The sequence below is a fragment of the Muntiacus reevesi genome, chromosome 18, assembly GCF_963930625.1.
Source record: "Muntiacus reevesi chromosome 18, mMunRee1.1, whole genome shotgun sequence".
NCBI lineage: Eukaryota > Metazoa > Chordata > Mammalia > Artiodactyla > Cervidae > Muntiacus > Muntiacus reevesi.
This window is the reverse complement of record NC_089266.1, coordinates 11,028,736-11,053,530: the sequence shown is the minus strand read 5'-3', so window position 1 is coordinate 11,053,530 and position 24,795 is coordinate 11,028,736. Positions and strand designations below refer to the sequence as shown.

General features: G+C 41.9%; 1 protein-coding gene across 2 annotated transcripts in view; it reads right to left on the bottom strand.

Moving 5' to 3' along the window:
* RPTOR (regulatory associated protein of MTOR complex 1) overlaps nt 1-24,795 on the bottom strand; it is a 314,337-nt gene that overhangs the window by 243,464 nt on the left and 46,078 nt on the right. For both annotated transcript variants that reach the window (XM_065909607.1, XM_065909608.1), the window contains exon 2: nt 3,257-3,359. In XM_065909607.1, coding sequence (XP_065765679.1) covers nt 3,257-3,359 — 103 coding nt within the window. The remainder of the gene's footprint in view (nt 1-3,256; nt 3,360-24,795) is intronic.

Below are 24,795 nucleotides of genomic sequence, written 5' to 3'. Positions count from 1 at the left end.
GGTTCTTTCCCCCATCTTTGGGGCGAGCACACAGAAGAGGCAGGGGCAGTACAGATGTGGGAACAGCTCAGGTTCCTACCTAGCACCCTGGCCTGTTGGGTGCAGTGGGAAGGCGAGTGCAGGCCCCTGGTAGCTGCTGGCTGTGAACAATCCCCAAGTTGAGCCCTGTTCATGCCCCAGTTAATCGCCCTCCAGCCAAGAAGTGGGTGCCATTATCAGCTCCATTTTGCAAAGGAAACTAAGATCCCAAATGGTTAAGTGACTGCTTGAGTGAAACAGCTGGAATGAATAAGCTGGGGTCATGATGAGTGCAAAACCTTTTGATTTCTGGTGACGGAGCACAAAATGCTAAGACCAAGTATAAAACATCAATTGGCTGCCTTCTAAACGGGAACATCTTTTTAGATTATTAGAAGGTACCAAGCCCTGCAGGGGGTCTTCCTCAGGACTCCTTTCTCAGCCATGACATGCTCCAGGCATACCATCCTGAAAAAGGCAGAACCAATTTGTCATCAAGCTTGGATCTCCCTGCCTCACCAGCCAAACCATGAGTTCAAGTCGAATAAACTGGAAGGCTGATGATGAAGGAAACATTAACACAGACAAAGCACCTCTTCCCCCAAAATGCTTATTAACTACAAAAGGGAAGGGGGGAATCTTACAGCTGAAGTTCAGGTACCAACTTAATCAAATGATAAGAGAGCTACATACCCAGCAATGAGATAAATTAAAGTCATGTGCCACCTGATAGGATCCACAGGGGAAGGTGGATCTCTTCCATGATACTCCTGCCAAAGAGGCATAAACAAAATGTAATCCCAAGGAACCACTGGGGACATTCTGCTAAACAGAGCGCCTGTGACCTTCTAAGTGTCAAGGTCATGAAGGTTAAGGAAAGATTGAAGCCTGTTCCAGGTTGGATGAAACTAAATTACGGACAATGTGTGAAGCAGGAAAGAGTCTCTGTGCCATAAAGGACCTTATGGGGACAGCGGCAACCCTGAAAATGCAACCCAAGTCTTACCCGGTAGTGGGACATCCGTGTTAATCCCCTGTCTGTGAGGACCAGGTTGTCATTATAAAAGAGAAACTCTTGTATGTAGCAATCATACATTAATAGGTTTCAAAGTGATGGAGCATCATTTCAGCAGCTTGCTTTCAAATGAATGAGGAAAAAAACTGCTTAGAGCTCCACATGCAACTTCTGAAAATGTTTTTTCAAAATAAAAATTAACATATAGGCTGCTAGACACCATTACAAGTTTGCTGAATCAAATCTCTAAGACTTTCCCCCTCCCTTATCCCATACTGTTGAAATCACCATCACAAGGACTCGCTTTTTAATAAAAGCCAAATGAAAAATTTTTAACTCACAAAAGGCAATATGCCCTGCTGAATTCAAAATCTATTAAAATGATTACAAAGTAGACTGCATATCTGCATATCAGAAATTTTGGACCATAACATGAAAAACTCTATTTGCTGGATTTCACATCAAGAAGAAAGTAGGGGATTCTCTGCATTTTTATTAACACTGTCCCATAAATACTGATCAAAGAGACTATGTGAGATGTGAGGGAGGGTTCTTTGATTTCTCTTTGGGGGCAGGAATGCAGAAAGCAAAGGATCCCTAGAGAATCTAATGAAAACCAAAGCCCCTTAGCCTGGAAGGTGCACTTCGCTACTCAGACACCACCACCCACACAATCCCCAGGAGTGTACACTGGGATCTGGGCTGAGAAGTCTTATGTTAAAAAACCTAACAGAAGAGTAGTAACAGAGGGAGGAAATAGAAAACAATTGATTAAATTCAGCTTTGACAAGGGGTAAATGAAGTGGAAACAGTCAGTGGTGGCTAATAAGAAGTCAATTTCAATCGGCACAGTCACCAAGTGATGGCAGAGAGCCAAGAAAGCATCTAAGGAAACTGGCCACAGGAAACAGCTACTGTCACTGGGTGGGAGGACAGGGGGCCTGTGCTATAGGCAGGAGGCTGTGAAATAAAGGCTGTCATCCTAAGATACCCCCAAATAGTGAAATAGGTAAGTAAAGTGGAGGAAAAAAAAAACATTTTTCTGAATTTAGATTATAACAATTTGTAATTTTTACTGTTTAAAGCAGATAAAGGGAATTTCTGCTTTTGCTTAGACTAGAGAAAGCCACAGAGAGGTGGGATATGGATTGCCCCAATCCTACCAACAAGAGAAAGCTGAAAATTCAATGATGGACACAAAGGAAATTCATACTGTGATGGCTTCACTGGTAAATTATACCAAAATTTACAGAAGAAATAATACCCTACTCAATACAAACTCTTCCTTGAAACAGGAAAGATGGGAATATTTCTCAACTTGTTTAATGAGACCAGCATTATTTTGCTACCAAAATGAGACAAATACATTGCAAGATGAGAAAACTATAGACCAACAACCCTCATAAGCAGAAATGTACGATTCCTTAATAGAATATTAGCAGTCAAATCCAGGAACATATGAAAAAGATAAAACAAGTGAAGCTTATGACAGAAATTCAAGGTTGGATCAACAAGATCAATCCATATAATTCACCACATCAACAGACTAAAAAAGTAAAGTCAGGTTATTATCTCATTAGATGTTGAGAAAGATTTGATAAGATTCAACATTGATTCCTGACAGAAACTATCAGCAAACTAAGAATAGACGTGAACTTCTCAACTTAGAAAAGACATCAGAAAAAAACTTTGGCTAGTGTCCTGTCAGTGGTGGGAGCCTAAAGCTTTCTCCCTAATGTTTTCTCTCCAGAAACAAGTGAAGGTTGTGCTGCACCATTTCTAGTCAACAATGTGCTAAGATGCTCTGGGAGGATGATGACAACTTCGCCTCCTCCTAGAAGGAAGTAGGTGGGACTCCATGTTGTACAACTGAGGCACCTGCATGCAGGTATCAGTGCTTCAGGGTTTTTTGGTTTGTTTGTTTGTTTTTTAAGTGTATATAACTAGTACTAGGTACCATATGCAGGGCAAATTTAAAGGAGAAAATTATATAATCCAATAGTCATCATTTAATCAATTTTTCCTGAGACACTCTCTCCACTGCAAATGGTAAGTGAATGTATTAAAGGTTATATAACTGCAAGATGAAATAAAATCTTCAGATTTACACAAACCAATCACAGGCCTGCAGTGGACCAAGACAGCGGAGGCAGGCCCTGCCAAGCCAAGAACCCCACGCAGTGACCCCCTGCAACAGGTGGTAAGGGAGGGACCTGCACTTACCAATCCAGCATTCCAAACGTGCACAAGGGGTGGTCTTGACCACATCTGGAGGGTCCACACCGACATTCAGACACAAAACTAAGGCAACGCTGACAGTCTTCATCTGGAAACACAACAGAAAAAAACAAATATTTCAATATGAAATTCACTGATGAGTTTTCCAGTTGTTAAAATGTTCCCAAACATACATAGCCGTCTGCATTCCCAGCCAGCCTTCAGTCGTCTGTCACCTGTGCCCCTCTTCAGGTATTTCACAATTAAGACAGGGTTTGAGTCAAGCAGGCAGATGAAGACAGGTACATGGCAGGAGAAGCTAGCTTTTCTCAGGCTTTCTTTTTTTTTTTTTTTTTTTTAATTTTTCAGTGGGTTTTGTCATACATTGATATGAATCAGCCATAGAGTTACACGAATTCCCCATCCCGGTCTCCCATCTCACCTCCCTCTCCACCCGATTCCTCTGGGTCTTCCCAGCCCACCAGGCCCGAACACTTGACTCATGCTTCCCACCTGGGCTGGTGATCTGTTTCACCACAGATAATATACATGCTGTTCTTTCGAAACATCCCACCCTCACCTTCTCCCACAGAGTTCAAAAGTCTGTTCTGTACTTCTGCATCTCTTCTTCTGCCCTGCATATAGGGCCATCGTTACCATCTTTCTAAATTCCGTATATATGTGTTAGTATACTGTAATGTTCTTTATCTTTCTGGCTTACTTCACTCTGTATAATGGGCTCCAGTTTCACCCATCTCATTAGAACTGATTCAAATGAATTCTTTTTAACGGCTGCGTAATATTCCATGGTGTATATGTACCACAGCTTCCTTATCCATTCATCTGCTGATGGGCATCTAGGTTGCTTCCATGTCCTGGCTATTATAAACAGTGCTGCGATGAGCATTGGGGTGCACGTGTCTCTTTCAGATCTCAGGCTTTCTTAAGATATACTTCAAAAACAATTATTTGATCAAAAGATGTAAATATTTTAAGACACTTGATACATTGTGCCAAACTACTTCGCAGAAACTCTTGCACAAATTTACACTGACCAGTTTATTGCTATTCTTATTATTTAAAATTGTTAATTATTTAATGAGAGGAAAAAAGTATCATACTGATTTAGTTTGCATTCTTTAGTATTAATAAGACTGAATTGTTTTCCCAAATATTTGTATCCTTTATCTTTTGTGGATCTTCTACTCATGTTTATACTATCATTTTTGTTTACTAACATTAGTGATCTTTGCTGATTGATTTTCACAGACCCTTTACATATTAAAGATGGCATCCACATTGTTGGTTATAAATATTTTCCGAGTCTAGTGTTTACCATTGAATTCCTTACTCTTTCTTGACATACTATAGCCCTGGGCCCATCAGCTGATACACCTTCCTCCACACCTGCTCCTGCTCAAGTCCAGGGTCTCTGTGTTAGGAAAGGTCAGCCCCATCTACCCAGCTGCTCAAGCCAGAAATATGGACTCATCCTTCATTAGTTCACTTGTTCAACAACTTGTCCAACCCACCAGGTGCAGTTTTTAGAAACTGAGGACACATTAGTAAATCAAAGAAATAAAAATCCTGGGGCTTCCCTGGTGGTCCAGTGGTTAAGACTCCATGCTTCCATTGCAGGGGGCCTGGGTTCCATCCCTGGTTGAGGAACGAAGACCCCATGTGCCACAGGGCATGGTCCAAAAAAGAGAAAAATTCCTGCCAGGAGAGGGGAGGCTGTCATTTCAAATAAGGTGGCCGCGAGGAAGACCACTTGAGCCTCTGCTCCATCCACCTGGGTCCTGAGCGCCAATGTCCACTGTGACTACCCGTCTAGCACGTTCATCCTGCTCCTAAATGTCTCAGAGTCTGTCAACTTCACTATCCCGACTCCAAGCCATCTCCAGGTCCAACCTGTGCTCCACTGCTTTCCTAGGACCCCCTCTCCTGTCTCCCCCAGTTCAGGCTTTCAAACACATCAGTGCACTGCCCTGTTTTCAGTCAGTCCCCAAAACCTTCAAGATTTACTATGAACTGCTCCACATGCTATTCAAGCCTTGTAAGCTTCAGCTCCTGCCAAACTCCCCACTAGTGTCGGGTCTCGCCCTCAGTCCACCTGGCATGACCTCTGGGTCTTCAAACACATGACCCTTCTGTCAGTGCTTCTTGCCTGGTCTCACCAGCTCAGGCTCTCTCAGGTTCAAACTTCCATTCCTTGCGGAGGCCTTCCCAGATCTCGTCAGGGCAGACCCACCCACTCAATGCCACCCCTGCATCTGTGCCTTTCTCTTGGCAGAGCCAGGCTGGTCCACATTCCTCTGTGCACCTGCAGCTCCTCCAAGGTCAGAGCTGACACATGGGAGCAAGATACCTGACCCAGTGATCATCTGCTGAGTGAGTGACTATAGGGATTTTCCTCTGATATTCTCATTTGCTTCATACTTCACACTTTTAATCCAGCTGGATGTTATTTTGGTATATGGTGCCAGGTGAGGATGAGATGGTTAGACAGTATCACCAACTGAAAGGATATGTATTTGAGCAAACTCTAGAAGATAGTGAAAGACAGAGGAGCCTGGCATGCTGCAGCCCATGGGGTCACAAAGAGTTGGACAGAACTTAGCGACTGAACAACATACAACCAGGTGATGATGAATTTTTTCTCAAAGAACTACCCAATGATGCCAATTCCCCCTGTTAAAAAACTTACTCAAACTCACAGGTTTGTAGTAAGCATATATACCACATAGACCAAATTCTATTTCTGGGTCATACCTCACTGACTTAAATAATTTATCCTCACAACATTTCACAGTGTTGGGAAACCCAGTTTTCTTCCTCACAATTTTGTTTTAAACTTTTACTCAGTTCTATTTATATTCATCTATTTTTTTCTCAAATTAATTGCTAGTCAATTTCTTAATCCCATGGATACTTTGGTTAAAGTTGTTTAACCAAACTGTTTATTGATAACACGAAGTATTTTAAATTGTATTTTCTGATCGAACAATTTCACACATGAGGATCTGTCATAAGAAATACAAAATATAATGAGAGAATCTTCTACGTGTAATGATTTTCTTCACAGCATTTCTTATCATGGAAAACAAGTGGGAATGACCTAAATTTCAGGCAAATGAAGGAATGTTTAAGCACACCATTATGTACTCTTAACAGAATGACACTTAAATTCTTAAAATATTAAAGGAATAAAAATGGATTCAAAATACAAAGACATTACATTTAACATATAAACCAAACTTGGCAAGACATAACATGATATTCTATTTTTCCATACAGGACTACAATTTATTCAAATTTCAAGCTTCCCCAAGGCTTGTTCTTTTTTTTTTTGCGGCGGTGGGGTGGGGGCTGGGAGGAGGCGGGGTGGTGCACATGCTATATAGCATGTGAGCTCTTAGTTCCCCAACCAGAGACTGAACCCGTGCCTCCTGCATTGGAAGTATGGAGTCCCAACCACTGGACCTCCTGTTCATTTCTTTTAAGATTATTTCTGGATTGTTCATGACTATTTGGGAGCAACATGCTACAAACCATGTCTTTTGCCCATAGTAGTTTCTTACTGATTGCTGAATTGTCAGAATAATGTTTAAGTCACTTTACTAAATTCTTAAACGTAACTGCTTTCAGGTGACCCTCTCCAAGTTTTGTTAGCATACAAATATACTGTCTGTGAATAAGGATGAGTCTAGCTCATTCTTTTTAATAGATCACTCTTCTTTTTCTTTATTAGGTCTCACGGCATTACACAAATCTTCCAAAATCATATTACTAATAATTACAAAATGACGACAGTGGTGATCTTTGCACTTGGTTTTAATAAAATTGTCATAAATGTTTCATCATTAAGAATGATGATGGTTACTGATTTGATATAGTCTTTATTATATCATGAAAATATTCCTGTTGAAAACAGAATTTAAAGTTATATGAGGGAAAAAAGGAAGTATTTTTGTCTTTCCTCTCCCAACACTTAAAAAAAAAGCATTTATTAATAATAATCTCAGTCTTTAAAGTAACTGCAACCCTGGGTCCAAAGACATATCAAATAGAGGAATAGTATCTTCCAGAGACACAGACAAGAATCTTCTCATTATGAACCATTAGAAACAAATTTTGGCTCCTTGACCTAACATTAAGGGAAAACGTTGAAAAATAATCAGAGAATAACAAAAATTTTATTTGTTAGTCATTTTCCAGTATTTAATTGATCAGTATCAATAATTCCATACAGACAATTGATTGTTTTGTAGTAAACTAAATCTTTGTGTATAAGTTGCTTAAAACTAGAAGCTTCTGGGAACATTTCTGTGGTTTTCCTATGGCCCTGGTGAATAAAACTCCTAGCACCTGTCCTTTGCCATACTTAAATCAAGGGCATTTTTTCTGTGCTCTATAATGGGGAACTCTGAGGTCTCCATGAGGCGTTGGTTAAACCCTGGAGCAAGTTTTAAGTTGCTTCCTAAGAAAAATGTTGCTTTCCTCATAGTCCTCTGAGGGCCCTCTGGGCACCGGAAGAGCCTTCCATGGACAAAACACCCCACATGGATCCGGGTCTCTGCTCAGACTGTGCGCCACCGCAATTGTGTGTTTTGTCCTCAATCGCAAAGAGAGCCTACTCTTAGATCCTTCACCTCTTACAAAGCCCAGGTGAAGGACACTACACTCAGGGGTCTGCTCTAAGGCCCACCCCATCCACTGTGCCTCAGCCAACCCCCTGCCTGTTACAGACCCAGGAGAAAGAGGTCGAGCCGGTCTTCTGGACTGATGAGAGCTCAGGAACGCCCCACATTACCCCTTTCTGTTACCTCCAGGAGTTAACAGCCAGGTCTCGGGCCCAGTCATTACTGACCATTTCTGAGCAAGAATGGCCTCCACATGCCAACGCTGACTCCCTATCTGGCAGGTGCTATGCAGTCACCAAAAGCCCATGAAGGTGGTTGTGCCCCCTTAAGGTTGTGTGCCACCTTAAGGAGGCATGGAGGGAGTAAGGAATTTGGAGAGAGGCACCAGGACTAAACCCTGGTCACTGGGATTTCAAAGCTCCATCGCTGGCATATTTGCTTCATCTCTCTGGGGTCAGGGAGGTGGTACAGGGTGAGGCAGAGCATTTATGTAGCATTCCTGTGATCTCTGGTCATAATCCTATTTCTCCCACCTCATCTGACACTCTAGAAAAATTGCCTTCCCTCCGCCCCTACAATTGTAGTTAATGAACTCAGTAAACTAAATAATTTCTAATTTCATTATAAAAAGTACGACTTCTGAGGCTCTCAAAGTCCTTAGGCAGAACACTAATGGAAGCACAATCATCGCTCTTTACTACCCTGCGAGGCGGCTCGTGGGCCTCCCCTCACCAGGCCTCCAACAAGTGCAGTGTTCATTACTAACCAAACATTACTGACAGCAACAATTTCTCCATTATTGCTTTGAAGGTGAGCAACAGGAGAGCAGAGCAGGGCCCTCAGAGAGAAAGTGTGAAATTAGCTCCACTCCATAAATGAAGACATGAAAGGAATTAATTTGATTCATCCTGGCTTATACAAAACACACCTACCCTATATCCTGCCTTTTAAGAAAACAAGGGGGAAAGTCTCAAGAATACATTGATACATGAACTAAAAACATGTATTTGGCCTAACACTTAGCTACCAATTTAATTCCACAACTGGACAGAAGACATTGCCAGTAAGTGCCCTAAGCCAATCAAATACACCTGAGCTCCCCTGCAAACTATAATGGCACTGGCTTGATTTCAAATGTGGTGGATTTTCAATTCTTAGCTATACCCGAAAGTGTCCTTTTCGTATTTTATTTTCATTTCTATGGTAACCTCATTCCAAAAATTCTAGATTCATGCTTTTTAATAATACAGTTACAGCATTAAGAAAATGTAAGGGCTACCAACTTTAGTGTGCAAAAACTGCATAATAGTACATAAAATAATCATTTTGGACTTTAAAACAGTTCCTCCCCAATGCCATATAATTGAAGATGACAGAGTTATATCTCTAGAGGTTAATTTTGCATTTGAAAAGATCATCATTCTGAGAAGCTCTAAAACACTGGGATCACTAAAAATGTATGACCTTCGACATGCTGGTTTACTCCAATCTCTCCTGAACAACTCCCTCACCCTGAAATGATGCCAATGGTCTCTCAGGCCCCAAGACTTCTCTGACCCTAAAATTTTGACTCCAGGATTGGCCTCTCCAGCCGTGCCGGAAATATCCCCAAAGGCATGGAGCATGCTGCCTTAGGATTCTAAATTCAACCCAGAGGTCTCAACACTACCTTGGAAGAGGCTTGGCACAAGGGGCACCTGGTGCTGTTATAACAGCATGGGCAGTTCCATGTACAATCTTCTGGCATCAGAGTTTGGAAATTCATGATTTTTCTAATTTACAAAAGGATAATATGGTATATATCCCATATGGCATATAACACACAGAGAGGGATCTGGAGTAATATCCTATTCAAAACTATTAAAATTTCCACTGAAATGCACAAATATCCACTATCCAACAACCTCATACCAGCTCACAGCCCAGTTTCGCCTTCAAATGAGTTGTGAAAACATTTTCAATATTCAGAGTTTTTTGATTTGAGAACTGGAGATGGGGGTCTGTGGATCCAGATCACTGCCCCTACTGAAAGCCTCTGTATACTACTTGTCACCTTGCTGATTAGAAATACATTAATGTCTGTCACCAAAGAATTCAAAACAAAATCACAAAGAATTCCTTTATTCGTTTCTTTCTATTCAATTATCTGATAAACCATATATTTTTTAAAAGACAGTCTGGATCAAACCTGAGTAGAAATTCACAGGCTGCTGTGCGCAATGACATCCAAGCTGTTATGCAGAATAAAGAAATCATGTAGGTTAAACTGGCCAATCACTGCTTTCTGCTCCCCAAACCAAGAGTGTGATTCACTCCTATTCCTTCTGACATAAACAACTGAGCGTCATAGAGAATAAACAGAAAGCAAGACTAGGGTTTGCCACATATGCAACAACATTCGCTATTCCCCTGTTCGTCTGAGGTAAAGCCACCCAATTCCCAGCAGTGCTCATTAAGATTCAGAGCATCAAGCAAAAACTTTGAGCAGAGCCGAAGCTATACAAATACATAATTTATAAAGAAAGTCAGAAACTAGAACATAGAGCAAACAGAGGAGACGCACCACAGGAAGAGTGGGGGGGATCAAGTTACTGAAGAAAAGGAAAAACTGGCTTGCCTCCTAATTCTCATCCCAAAGACTGCTAGAAAGAAATGAACAATAAACCTAGCAAGAAGCACATGAAACGAAATTTTTGCAACCAAGACCCGTAATACAAAACAAGATCCTCATCACCAGCAGCAACTGTATGAACCTGGGCAATCCTGTTTGTCTGTTCCTTTGTTCATTTCAGTGGGAATTGGCAATGAGGGAGCGGTTTTTTAATGTATGAGCTCAGTTTGTTACCTTGAGCCACAGGCCTAATTTGGGTTTAAACACTTTTTTTTGAGGCCAAATTCTGTTTATAGTTCCCTGTCTAGATTTTCCACTAAATCCACCTTCACTCCTGTAAAATAGCCTAATAAAAAGGGAAGACACAAGAGGTAACTCTTCAACATGGACAATCAGAAAGTCTCATCCAGAGATGTTGTCTCAGACGGGTGCAGAGTTCTCCCCCTCTCCCCTTCCCACCCCATCCAAATGCTGAGGACACGTGGAGCAAGAGTACTTCTAACACCGGAGACCCTTGGGAAATTTAGATTTCTAAAAACCAAATTAAAGAACTGCATACAAAATAGGTTGATTACAGAGATCATAACTGCTTTAAACAAGCCAAAGAAATCCCTTCTCAAAGGAATACTACACTGATTCTTTTTGTGATTCCTCCATGAAACAGATGGTCTCCCCTTGGTGCTACCTTTGCAAACCTGGGCATCTGTGATGGGGGTTCTACACCCCACTCTGATCTGAGGAGCCAGTCTACTTGCACTAATGAGCTGAGTGAGAAACCAAAAATGATGTCCTTGCCTTTTCTTGTAAATACCTTTTGGGATGAAACTTAAGTGTTTACACACCCACACACACACAATTAACTCTTCAGTCTGCTCCCTCATAAAGTGAAAATAAAAATACTTGTCACAGAGGGATAATATGAAGAAGTTGTCTATACTGAAAAATTAACTTTAAATAAATCGACAATATACAAACAATTCTGTTAAGGCCTCAGGGTCTGACTTGAGGGCACAGGTTAAAGAACACTCTGGATCATGTGCTGTAACATGACACCACCTTTAAAGCACATCTACAGGTTGTACAACTCTGTTGGAAGCCGGCGAACTTTGTAACATGGGCAGTAAACATAGATCTCAATAAACTTGTTAGAAAAGATATCTTTTCAAAGAATGTTAAATAGCATGAGATATACCCAAACATAATCTGAGTGCAGAGAGGAGGTATACAACCAGATCCGTAATTCTTATTCCAAATATGCAAGTACACGTATGCTTAAGACACAGAGTTAAAAAACAAGATGTCACAAGTACTTCTGATCTCTGGGGAGTGGAAAGTGTGGATGATTCCTCTTTTTCTGTTTCTACCTGGCCCTGCTGTGTGTGTATTTTCAAACTTTCTACCATGAACATATGTCATTTATATAAGCAAATGGAAAGGTTATAAAAATTATTTTATCACAATAGTCAAGGAGTTTTTGCATGTGTGCATAGATGTATATATCATCTTTATTGTGTCCTGAAAATAAAGAGAGTAGCTTGTTTGGTTAGCTGAAGCTTAGACTAGTATCCAAGGCAACGAGTGGGCCAGGATCGTGTGAGGAAATGCAATGTGGGTGATTCCCAGGGAACCTACAGGGACAGCACTATGCCAACCAAACTGAACATGGCCTCATACTCAACAACACACCTGGTCTTGGCAAAGCAGGGAAAGCAATGGCTCTAGTCCATGTCTTCTCCACGCCTTCCCAGGTTAGGACACAAGGTAAGGCCCACTGCTAAAACTGCTTTCCTGGGAAAAACAAGATTTTCCAGTTCAATAAATGAATTGATTTCAACACTGTTTGGAGGTTTGTGTCATTTGATAAAACACTGAACCGCTGCTTTACCACTCCTAACGTAAATTACAATTAGCAGCAGCAGCAGCAGCAGCATGGGACTGAGTCATTCATTCAGGACTAATTTTTCATCCCCTCTTCATTATCCAGCATATGTTATCCACAGTACAGACTTCATAAAAACAATTTCAAGGCAAACCAAAGCACACAGAGCTCCCATGCTGGCTGAAAAAAATACACCCGAGGCGGTTGGAACACCTTGATAACAGGCATTTCACCACTGAAAGGCTGAAGATGCTACTACATGTGGCTGTTTTCTTCTAGCCCCATTCAGCCTCTTGGTTGGGCCAACATATGATATGAAGTCGTTCTCAAAGGTCCCACATCTCCAAACAGAGGGTAGTGCAGATTCTGCTAATGGAGACCTTGAAGAGCATCAGCATCAGGAACTGGCAAGCGGGCCCCACTAAGCCATCAAGGCAGAAGCGTGGCTAAACAGATGTTTTTCAGGAAGACTAACTCATGACAATGGCTAACATTTACTTGGGAAGGAAGAGGTTGAAGGAAAGGAAATTAGCCAGGAAACTGCTACAGAGAAACAAGAAGACGTGTACCAGGTACATTCGGGGAGAGTGGGAAAGAAAGAAACCTCTATTTCAAAGAGAATAGGGGATGGCATGTGCTGCTAAGTGGGTGTCAGAGATGAAAGGCACAAGGAAATCAAAGGTCCTGCATGGCTGCATCTCTGTTAATAAGCCGTCATTTAAAAGCACCCACGGGAAACCACGTGGTAGACATCTGCCATCTGACTCCCCATAACCTTCTTAACACCTTCTATAAGTCTTGATAACCTTTTATGTTGTGGGCCCCACCTTCCCAAAGTAGAAAGTAAAAACAATGGTCTCAGACTCTCTTGCAGTTAAGGGGCCAGCATGTGGCCTGGGCTCCTCCAGACAGATACACCTGCCTGAGAACCAGGTTCTGTATCCAGTAATGCCAAGCTATCACTCCATAGGGAACTCTGTGGCTGAGGCACCTGGCTCTGGAGGGTGGCAGCCATCCAGTTACTGGGTTCATCCCAATGTACCAGTGGTTCAGCAGCTACAGAAGCCCCCCTTGGGGGTCTTCATAACCTCAGGCCCTGGTCTGGCCCTGGGTCATCCCAGGGGTCTTCAACACATTCCTTTTTTGCTTAACCTCACAGCATGCACTCCAATGCCTATAACTAAGAATCCGTAAGGCTCTTTAGAGGTGAAAACATTCAGAGGGCACAAACATCATTGGATTTAACTATATGGGCACCTTATACTAATCACTGCTAGAATCAAGATTGCCAGGAGAAGTATCAATAACCTGGTGAAAGTGAAAGAGGGGACTGAAAAAGTTGGCTTAAAACTCAACATTCAGAAAACTAAGATCATGGCATCTGGTCCCATCACTACATGGCAAATAGATGGGGAAACGATGAAAACAGTGACAGACTTTATTTTGGGGGGCTCCAAAATCACTGCAGATGGTGACTACAGCTACAAAATTAAAAGATGCTTGCTCCTTGGAGGAAAAGCTATGACCAATCTAGACAGCATATTAAAAACCAGAGATGTTACTTTGCCAACAAAGGTCCATCTAGTCAAAGCTGTGGTTTTTCCAGTAGTCATGTATGGATGTGAGAGCTGGACTATAAAGAAAGCTGAGCACTGAAGAATTGATGCTTTTGAACTGCGGAGTCCTCCCTTGGACAGCAAGGAGATCTAACCAGTCCATCCTAAAGGATATCAGTCCTGAATATTCATTGGAAGGACTGATGCTGAAGCTGAAACTCCAATACTTTGGCCGCTTGATGTGAGGAACTGACTCACTGGAAAAGACCCTGATGCTGGGAAAGACTGAAGGCGGGAGGAGAAGATGACAGAGAATGAGATGGTTGGATGGCATCACCGACTCAATGGACATGAGTTTGAGTAAACTCTGGGAGTTGGTGATGGACAGGGAAGCCTGGTGTGCTGCAGTCCATGGGGCTGCAGAGAGTTGGACACGACTGAGCAACTGAACTGAACTGAGCTGATACTAATCACCAACCCAGACATCATCAAACCAGGGAACTAAAGACACAATTTTGCCAAGGTACTGTTATCCCAAAGAGTGGCACTTTTGGCTCCAGTCTGACACAGACTAGTTGTGTCTAAGGAAGGGAAGAAGGAAGTGAAAGGTAAGAGCTGAATCATCACTGAACCATCACCACCAAGAATCTTCCTGAGTCCTAAACACACTCAATCTGAAGGCACCAAAAGTTCTATCTTAACCTCACAGTAATTTAGATCTAAAACTGGGTTCTTGCAACTCCTTTCCCTTTGATTATAAAAATGGAACCCACTAAGTTCTCAGCACAGTACTCCCTTGCCTGCCCGCCCTGTATCTCTTACAAGTGTCCAATCCTAATAAACTCTTCCCTTATCTCTCATCCTGCCTCTTGCTGAATTCTTTCTGCACCAAAACAGAAGAACCTCTGCTCTACTGAGCCGTGAAATGTGCTCTATGGTTTCAGGACCATGGCCAGGGACACGCACAGCAAAGACTGCACACCTGCCAGGAGATGAGCTTCAGCGTCATCTACAGGAAGGGGGTCCACGGAGGGTCCCCAGAGGCAATCTACATTGAAAAATTGAAAACTGATCACAAGAATCCAAGCAAAAATATACCCCACGGCTTGAAAGTAGTTTCCAGGTAATAGAAAGCATTTTTGTTTCCAGGAGAGGACGGTTCTGGAAACCATTCTCCCCAGCAGACTGCACACAGAGCTGCCTCACTCTAAAGGTCCACAGAAAAGGCAAGGGGCCCACAACATCCACACAACTTGTCTGCCATTTACAGCTTAGCTGACAGGGAGCACAACAGTAGCCTGAGCCCAACACTAAGCCTGGAGGTAAGAGAACTTCCCAGGTTTCCCTTCAGGAGTGAGTTCTAACTCATCAGGGACGGCAGCACTTCCTGTGGCCTTCTCTTTATCAGTAAGTCTAGACTCTCCCTCAGCTCCTATCACGTGGGTCAAAGGACCATTCAAGAAGCTCTACCTCACATGCCCGCCCTCTCACAGACCAAGCTGCACGAGAACCACAGACACATGGGTGCAATGTGAGAGCACCACCTCCTGCCCTTCCCCAGGCAGAGGTCCCACACGTGGCACCTCCCCACCAAGCCAGCTCCCTCCCTGCACCAACAGCACCAGCAGGACCCCTCAGCATTCTGTAACTAAATAACTCACAATAGCAAGCAAACACTTGCTCACTTTAACAAGCTAAGGAAACTGACAACAATGGAAACATTCCTCAGTACAAGAACAAAATTCAGTAATGCTTTCCATCTATATCATCATCATGTTGTATAATCAAGTTTCTGCTGCACAAACCAATACTAGGAAACATTTCATATTTTGCTTAGTTGACTATATAATGAAAATAGTAAAAGTGAACAAACACATGGAAAAGAAGGGAGGAAGGAGAAGGGGGAATAAAAAGAGGGGGTTGGCCAATTCCTGCTGGGAAGTCTCTTCTCATGCTTGGTGCCCTCACCCTCCTGTCCTCTGACCTCTCCTTGTCATCATCCCTACCTCCCACAGCCCCAAACCTGCTCCACTCATGTCGCCTCCTATGTGAGTGAGAGGTACTGACGATTACCCAGCTCTAAATCTGGACACTTCACCCCAATCTAATGTCCTCAAATTAATGTCCACACATCCCATCTCCATCCCCCGAGTTCAAGCCTCAGCCTGTCTCTCCTCCATGACTCCAATGGCTCCCCTCCAATTCAAGCTCCTCTAATACATCTCCATTTTTAACACCATGGATGCCTTCCATACTGACAGCCTAACTATGCCATCCCGTCACCCTGGACAGCAGTGCAAGGCCCCAAAGGATCACTCCTTTACATTCATATATGCAGCCAATGAGCTTTCCTGGTGGCTCAGATGGTAAAGAATTCGCCTGTGATGTGGGAGATCTGGGTTGGGAAGATCCCCTGGAGGAGGGCATGGCAACCCACTCTAGTACTCTTGCCTGGAGAATCCCATGGACAGAGGAGCCTGGCAGGCAGGGTCACAGTCCACGGGGTCACAAAGAGTTAGACACGACTGAGGAACCAAGCACAGCACACATGCAGTCAACAACTCCCAAAATATACAACACTCTCACATTCTTTGCCTTTTTCCTGCTTGATCACCCTTTGCTTTATTACATGTGCACACATGCATGTGTGCATGCACATACATGGTACATGCAGATTTACGAGAAATTTCCATCTCTACACCTAACTAAACTGTTAATATTGATTTTTTTTAATGAAAGAAAAAAACTAAGAAAAAAAACAAATAGCAAAAACAAGGAAAAAGAACAAAAAATATACAGACAAGCCCTTTCAAAAAGAAAAAACTCAAAAGGCCAATACACATACCAAAATCTGTGCATCCTCACTATTTCTCAGAGAAACAGTGAGATGCCATTTCACATCATATGACTGAAAAAGACTTTCCAGTCTGACAATACGTATACTCACAAAGTTGTGGATGAAGAGGAGCTCTGGACACTCCTGGATGTGGGAGCATGAACACACTCCTTCCTGGAGAGGATTCTGGCAACATGATGAAGTGGAAGGGTGTATGTGTCCCACCGCTCTGTTCCATTCTAGCAAATACCTAGACATACACTCACACATGTGCAAACATAGGCACAATAAGGACGTTCGCTGGGCTCCGTCTTAAAAATGAGAAAATTAGAAACAGCCTGTCTAACAAGAGGGATTGGAAGCTTGTGCACAGAGTTCTTCTCCACAGGGGACGAATGAAAGATTTGTACTGAGATATCAATGAGGCCATAAATATTACTACGTTTTTTCAAATGAATGCAGATTGGAGAAGAGTTTACAGAAGCTATGAAGGTGAAGGGCCGCTCAGAGACTCCTCTGACTGTAGGATAATGAGTAGCCCACCCATGAAATCACCATGGCAATGTGTCCAGAAGGGAAAGACAGCAGATGGGGAAATCTGAATCAAGCACATTAGGAAAGTTTTCCACTTTTCCGGGAAGAACCACTCCACCCCACTCAATGCTAATGAGATGACAACTGGAAATAGAGACGGTACTGTATGCAATGTCTTACTGTATGCAATGTCTCCTCGGCTTCAATGCCTCTGCTCAAGTCACAAGCTGCCTCACAAGTTTCTGCTTTGCTGTTTTGGGTGCCTCAGTCCCAAACTTGGATCCAAGAGTATGAACTATGTTATCACCTTCTTGCAAACTCCTTCCACTGTCAAACCAAACACCATGTTAAACAAAAGTTAGCATAGGATACAGACCTACTGGACAAACTTGACTATTACACACTGCAGACATCTGAACTGTTACCATGCTACCTGAGTGCCTCTCAAAAGCAGCCACAAAAATCCCCTGGCCAGAAACAAGAACCTTCTTCATGCTCTTATAAGAGCAAATTTTGCTGTGCTTTGAGAATATCTAATGAACCTGTGACATGACGACCCGGTCCCCTGCTGAACCCCACCTTCCCAATTCCACCTCTGTGAGAGCCCATTCAAACAAGAAAAAACATCATCAAAATTCAAATTGCATGGAACTTCTCTCCAAATGCCTTCTACAGAAGAGTTCCTAGATACCAACACCATCAAGGATGAAAGGATAAAAGTTAAAAGCTACACAATCTAAGACATGAGTCAAATAAAATACAAACCTGGGTATCCTTCTCCTCATCACAGAGAAGCACCACAAATGGTCCCATAATTAACCATAAACCTGAGGTGTCACACACACCCCTCTATGACCACAAATGTACTAGCTTATAAGAGGACCCGCAGCTGTTAAGGCAAACATTTAAAACAAAAAGTTGGAAACTAACAGTGCCTTCTAGCCTTTGAAAAGAGGAAAAAGGGAAGCTGAAGAAGAAAATTTTATAGCAGATATAGCCAAAAAGATAAACTTACTTCTATTTGACATTTTTTTTTTTAACATTTGCAAAGTAGCAATAGGTCAATCCTATATTACTGATTCCAATCCCAACCTGAAAGATGTGAGAATGAGGACATGCCAGGGATAAGCAGATTTCCTGAAAATAAAATGTAAATATGAATAATATGAATGTAAACAAAATAGCTGCCTCACAGAAATTGCTTCCAGAGGACCCTGGTTTCCAATGTGCATTTCTTTACAACCTCGGAATCCACATTAATAAACCCTTTCCACCTAAGACAGCATGAACTAACATTCAAACTGATCTGCTCAGCCTTTAGTTTTAAATGGCAATACAATGAAAATGATAAAAACCATAAGTCTTATCAAAACTTAAATTTATAATGGTCCCAAAAAAGTAAATATTATATTTTAGTAAATTTCCTGGCCAAACTCTCCAAAACACTGCATCCCAAAACAACAGGGCAGCTGGTTGATGGCCAGAACCCTCATAAGAAAATTTCAAGTATCTTGGCAATATTACTGAAAACGTCATACCACATACCTTGTAAACAGAGGGAATGCACGACTCATAAAAACGCTCTGCCAAGATGGTACAGTCGACCTCACTCAGTAACTGAATACCCTACACAAGATCAGAGCCATCTAACACACTGCAAGCCTTCTCCATGGAGAATTACAGGTTTTACTGCAAGTTTCCAGACTTCCATGTGTTGTGCTTTTGCTTTTTTCCTATCCAATAAAACTAGATGTTTAAGAAGTAAGTGGGGGGTGGGTATAAGGGTCAATTTCTTTTTATACAATCAGAAAATCCATCTGAATCCCGCTGTGACACTGCAGTAGAACCTCAGAACAACCCAGTTAATAATAAGTTGTAAAAGTTTAAAATCCTAGCATCCTTCCCCTAATCTGAGCAACTTTTAAGCTACAACAACTTCAAAGGCAGAAAAGCTAAGTCCAACTTCTATCATGTTTTATTTAAAGATAAAGACATATATAGATATAGATTATAAACAGGAGAACAAAGAATCATGAGATTGACACTTTGCCAATTCCAATCAAATAATTTTGAAGAAAAAGTCGATGTGCTTTCAAAGGTAGATTTGTGTAGTGTTGAGTGCCTCTCTGTAACACTCAGTCAATCAATCAATTAATCCAGCTGGAAAACAAAGTGAACAGAAAGGATTACCACTGAATTCAGGTGCCAGTCACATATTTTCTTTTTCTGACCCCCAGAAATCAATGGACATGAGTTTGAGCAATCTCTGGGAGTTGGTGATGGACAGGGAAGCCTGGCATGCTGCAGTCCATGGGGTCGCAAAGAGTCAGAGACAACTGAGCAACTGAACTGAAATGAGTTGCATATTTTCTCTCTTTTTCTGACCTCCAGGCACACACAGAGAGGCCATTTACAGAGCTCCTGATGAAGGTCCTCATAACCCCCTAGCTCTAACTTCTGAAATATACATAAGCTAACATAAAAAAGGGATAGTTGTCACCAGAACAGATGTTACAAGGTTTTATCTCTAAGCACTTCATGGGAAGAAATCCCACTCACCAAATGGCAGTCACCACAGAACCAAGTGCAAGCATTGTTGATTAATGTCGACCATACTTGAGAAACAAAAGAGAGAAGAGCAACCCTGTGATGGATATTTTTAATTAAAACATTCAGTTTTCAGTAATAGCTAGTTCCCTCTGCTGATTTTTAAAGGCTTTTATTCTTGAGCTGTGCTCCAGCCCTTAGACAAGCTTTTCCACACAAAGGGAGGGCACACATGTTCCTGCTTTAGGTGGGAGAAGGGAAATGCTGCAAGCGTTGCTGGTGTCACGTGGCTGAGGTGTATGTTTTGCCCAAATGCAAGCACTTCACGTAAAGCATTATATGGCAACAACAGCAGCACAGAAAGGAGTCTGTCTTTGATGGCTGGAAATGCTGGTGTCAGGTTGAGAATGCTCCCACATTCAAAGAAGTGAAAGGCCATTAAACACCATTTTGTTTCTATAAACCAGTAGCTCTCAACCTTTTTGGTCTCAGGACCCCTTTACACTCTTAAAAATTATGGGAGATATCAAAGAACTTTTCTGCCAACTATAACAATATTTATCATGTGATAAGTTAAAATAGGATTTTTTCATTTTTATTAATCATTTAAAATTAACAATTACAAGTCTATTATGTATTAATATAAATGATATACTTTATTTTTAGAAATCTATCTCACCAAACAAACAAACAAAAAAACTTTAGTGAGAAGTGCTGCAATGTTTTTATTTTTGCAAATTGCTGATGGCTCAGACGGTAAAGCGTCTGCCTACAACTTGGGAGACCTGGGTTCGATCCCTGGGTCGGGAAGGAGAAGGAAATGGCAACCCACTCCAGTACTCTTGCCTGGAAAATCCCATGAACGAAGGATCCTGATAGTTCATGGGGTCGCAAAGAGTCGGACACTGAGTGACTTCACTTTCACGTCTGACTTAATAGAGAGCAACGGGATTCTCAATCTGCTTTTGTATTCAGTCTGTTGCAGTACATTCTTTTGAAGTATACAAAGAAAATCCAACCTCACCTGAGTAGGAAGCTGCATGTATATAGGTAGTCTTCTCAAATAATTGTCAATATTTTTTGATACTACACCGAAACTCAACAAGTGGTAGCTTCTCAAAGGTTATTTGCAATGTAGACTCTGAAGCCACTTCAAAACCCTTTGAAGTAACAGATTACACTAAATTCCAACCTTTTACTTTGTGCTCTAAGTGGCTCATTAACCCACATGTGATTTTGCAACATCATGAACTGGTCATCTAGAAAAGACTGGGTCACCGAGGGGTGTGGATCTTCCAAATAATGACACAATTCATTCTCCAACATCAAACCATCATTTTCAGTACTGGTCACACATCACAAACTGGTCTCACAAACCATCACAACTGGTCTCATCTGAAAAGGCTTTAGGCAGTGGGAAGCTGTGAAATACACAGTGGCAGATACAAGTTTTTCAACCATCTATACTTTTCAGTCAAAGCTCAAATTTTATCATTGGTTCAGTTGTTTCCCTTGAAGTGACAGCTCACTTTTCATTTTGGAGAAAATTCTTACAGTTGTTCTTTCAAGGAAAAACAGTGGGGGGGGCGGGGGGGGGACGGGGAACCAGTTCAGCTCACAACTTGACTGCACAAGTACGTTTCATTGAGATAACCACGAATCTCAATATGCAGCAGAAGTGCTTTTGGCATATTGTAAGTGGTCTAAAGGGTCAAGATTTAACAGTCTCTTCCCGCTTCATCTTAATTAAAAGCCATATTATTTTTTACTGCAAGCGTGAGACTAGGAAGAACACAATGTCCAGCCCAGGGTGGTGTGGCTGCCTGACCCACACTCAGACAGCAGCTTTACCTGCCTCTCCTGCACCATCTGTGCACATGTCAACACAGAGAAAAGCCACCATGTCTCAGTAACTGACCTTACAGAACCTGGAAGGATCATGCAGGACCCCCAGGAGTCTGTGAACACGTTTTGAGTACTGTAGTACTGAGTTTGTAGGAATGTGAAAACATACTGCACTGAATCTTCTTTATCAAGTGAATGTTCCTAGAGAGCTGTTTGCCCCAATAAATCAGGAGATTTAGTGTTCTGTCAGGACACTAAATAATCATGGAGGAAAATGGAAAGCTACCAAGCTACAGCTTACTAAGATCTATTGGGTCAGAGATGGCAGTAAATGATCTGTCCAATAAAGTTTATTTTACAAACAACTTGCTCACTTGTGTGATACTGTCCCATCACCTCTCCCACAGCGCACATCCCAAATCTGCCCTCCTCTTGCCATCTTGCCACTACCACCTCAGGGCAAGCCACCAGCAACTCTTACCCACAGACCAGAGCAGCCTGAGTCTCTCCTACTTGTCCCTACAATCCATTCTCCAGTCTCTTAAATAGAAATCAAATGACACCACTCCTCTGATAAAACCCAGAAATGGATCCCTAACACACATAAAGTCAAACTCCTTACCAGGGTCCACCTGCCCCAGCATGACAGTCCAAGCCTATTGCTCTTTAGCCTAGCAGCTAACAGCATGTCTAGACTTCTTTCTATTCCTCTCTTGGGCCACACTCACTCCAGCCTCAGGGCCTTTGAATGGGAAGTAGATGAACCAATCACAGCTAGGGGGACAGGGTAAAGCTGCACTGGTGGGGGGAAGGCATAGCCATGAATGCAGATAGAAGAGAAGAAAAGCTGAGAATAAATGAATAAGCATCAATCACAAGAAGCTGGGGCAAAGTAGATAAACCCAAAGAAAGTAAAAGGAAGGAAATAAAGATCAGATATTGACAAAATAGAAAATACATACAAAAGAAAAGACTGACAGAGACACAAACTGGCTCTCTGAAAAAGACTAAACTCCAGTGCGGTACCACCCAACCTTCTTATCATCACTGACCCCCCTGAAGAGTCTTTCTAAACATTTTTTTCCTGATGGCTCTCCCCATAAAATTCTAATACTGCAGAAATACTGCCTATCTGTCAACAGGAAGCACACTTGGGCTTTATGCATAAAGAGTAAGAATTTTTCTGTCCCCTCTACCAAGAACCAACTTTCCCCCTTGAGGCAGTCCAGCCCCTGTGGAGAATGGATGCTTCTGTGAGACCAAAAGAAATGGCACAAATAACCACTATCAAGAATAAAAGAGCAGCTCTAGAGACATTGACAAGAGGAGGACCTTTTGAATAATTTTATGCTACTAAATTTTTAAACTTTATTAGATAAAGTCAAATTCCTAAAAAAATACAACTTTTCAAAACCAAATAAATCATAACAAAAAACATTCACAGAGATGATGCTAGACTCGGATGAACAACTGGAAATTTCTACAAATACTGCTGGAAGCCAGAGAAGAAATAAATAGAAAACATTCCCAAAGCTCATATTTTTATGCTAGCAAAATCTTGGTATTAAAACCCAACAGACAAAAAAATACAAGAAGAAGAATAGAGGGAACCTCTCATTGAGAACATAGATAAAAAATCTTAAGCAAACCAAACCCAGCATGAGACATGATGTTCAACTAGGGTTATATCTGAAATGTGAGACAGGTTTCACTATTAAAAACATTGCGGTACATGAGAACAGATTTTGGACATGAGCTGCAGGGAGGAAGGAGGGGGTGAGACGAATGGAGACAGTAGCATGGAAGCATATATACTACCGTATGTAAAACAGATAGCCAATGGAAATCTGCTATATGACTCAGGAAACTCAAACCAGGGCTCTGTAACAACCTAGAGGAGTGGGAAAGGGTAGGAGGTGGGAGGTGTTTAGGATGGAGGGGACATATGTACACCTACTTTGCCAACAAAGGTCCGTCTGGTCAAGGCAATGGTTTTTCCATTGGTCATGTATGGATGTGAGAGTTGGACTGTGAAGAAAGCTGAGTGCCGAAAAATTGATGCTTTTGAACTGTGGTGTTGGAGAAGACTCTTGAGAGTCCCTTGGACTGCAAGGAGATCCAACCAGTCCATCCTGAAGGAGGTAAGTCCTGGGTGTTCATTGGAAGGACTAATGCTGAAGCTGAAACTCCAATACTTTGGCCACCTCATGCGAAGAGTTGACTCATTGGAAAAGACCCTGATGCTTGGAGGGACTGGGGGCAGGAGGAGAAGGGGACAACAGAGGATGAGATGGCTGGATGGCATCACTGACTCGATGGGCATGAGTCTGAGTAAACTCCGGGAATTTGTGATGGACAGGGAGGCCTGGCGTGCTGCAATTCATGGGCTGCAAAGAGTCGGACACGACTGAGTGACTGAACTGAACTGAACTGATGGTTAATTTATGTTGATGAATGACAGAAATGAAACCAATATTGTAAAGCAATTATTCTTTTATTAAAAATAAAAAAAACTGTGTGTGTTCACACACGCACATGTGTATACAGAATACATCAACTTTACCATATTAACAAATTAAAAAAGAAGAAAAAGCATATGATCACCTGAATATACACGAAGAATGCATGTGCATGCTCAACAGATGCAGAACAAGTATTTGAATAAAAATCACTGCAACATATACACTACCATATGTAAAACAGAGAGCCAGTGGGAGTTTGATGTATGATGCAGGGCACCCAAATCTGGTGCTCCGTGACAACCTAGAGGGATGGGGTGGAGAGGGAGGTGGGAGGGCGGTTCAGGAGGGAGGGGACACATGTATGCCTAAGGCTGATTCATATTGATGTATGGCAAAAAACATCACAATATTGTAAAGTAATTATCCTCCAATTAAAATTAATAAATTTTTAAAAAAGAAAAATTTTTTAATTTTAAAATATAATAGCCACTCAATATAAAAACAACTCTTGAACAAGAAAAAAAAATTTCTTAACTTGATCAAGGCAGTCTACAAAAAAGTATAGCAAAAATCATCTTTCACAGCGAAAGACTGAAAGTTCCCCCTCTGAGATAAAAAGCAAGATAAGAATA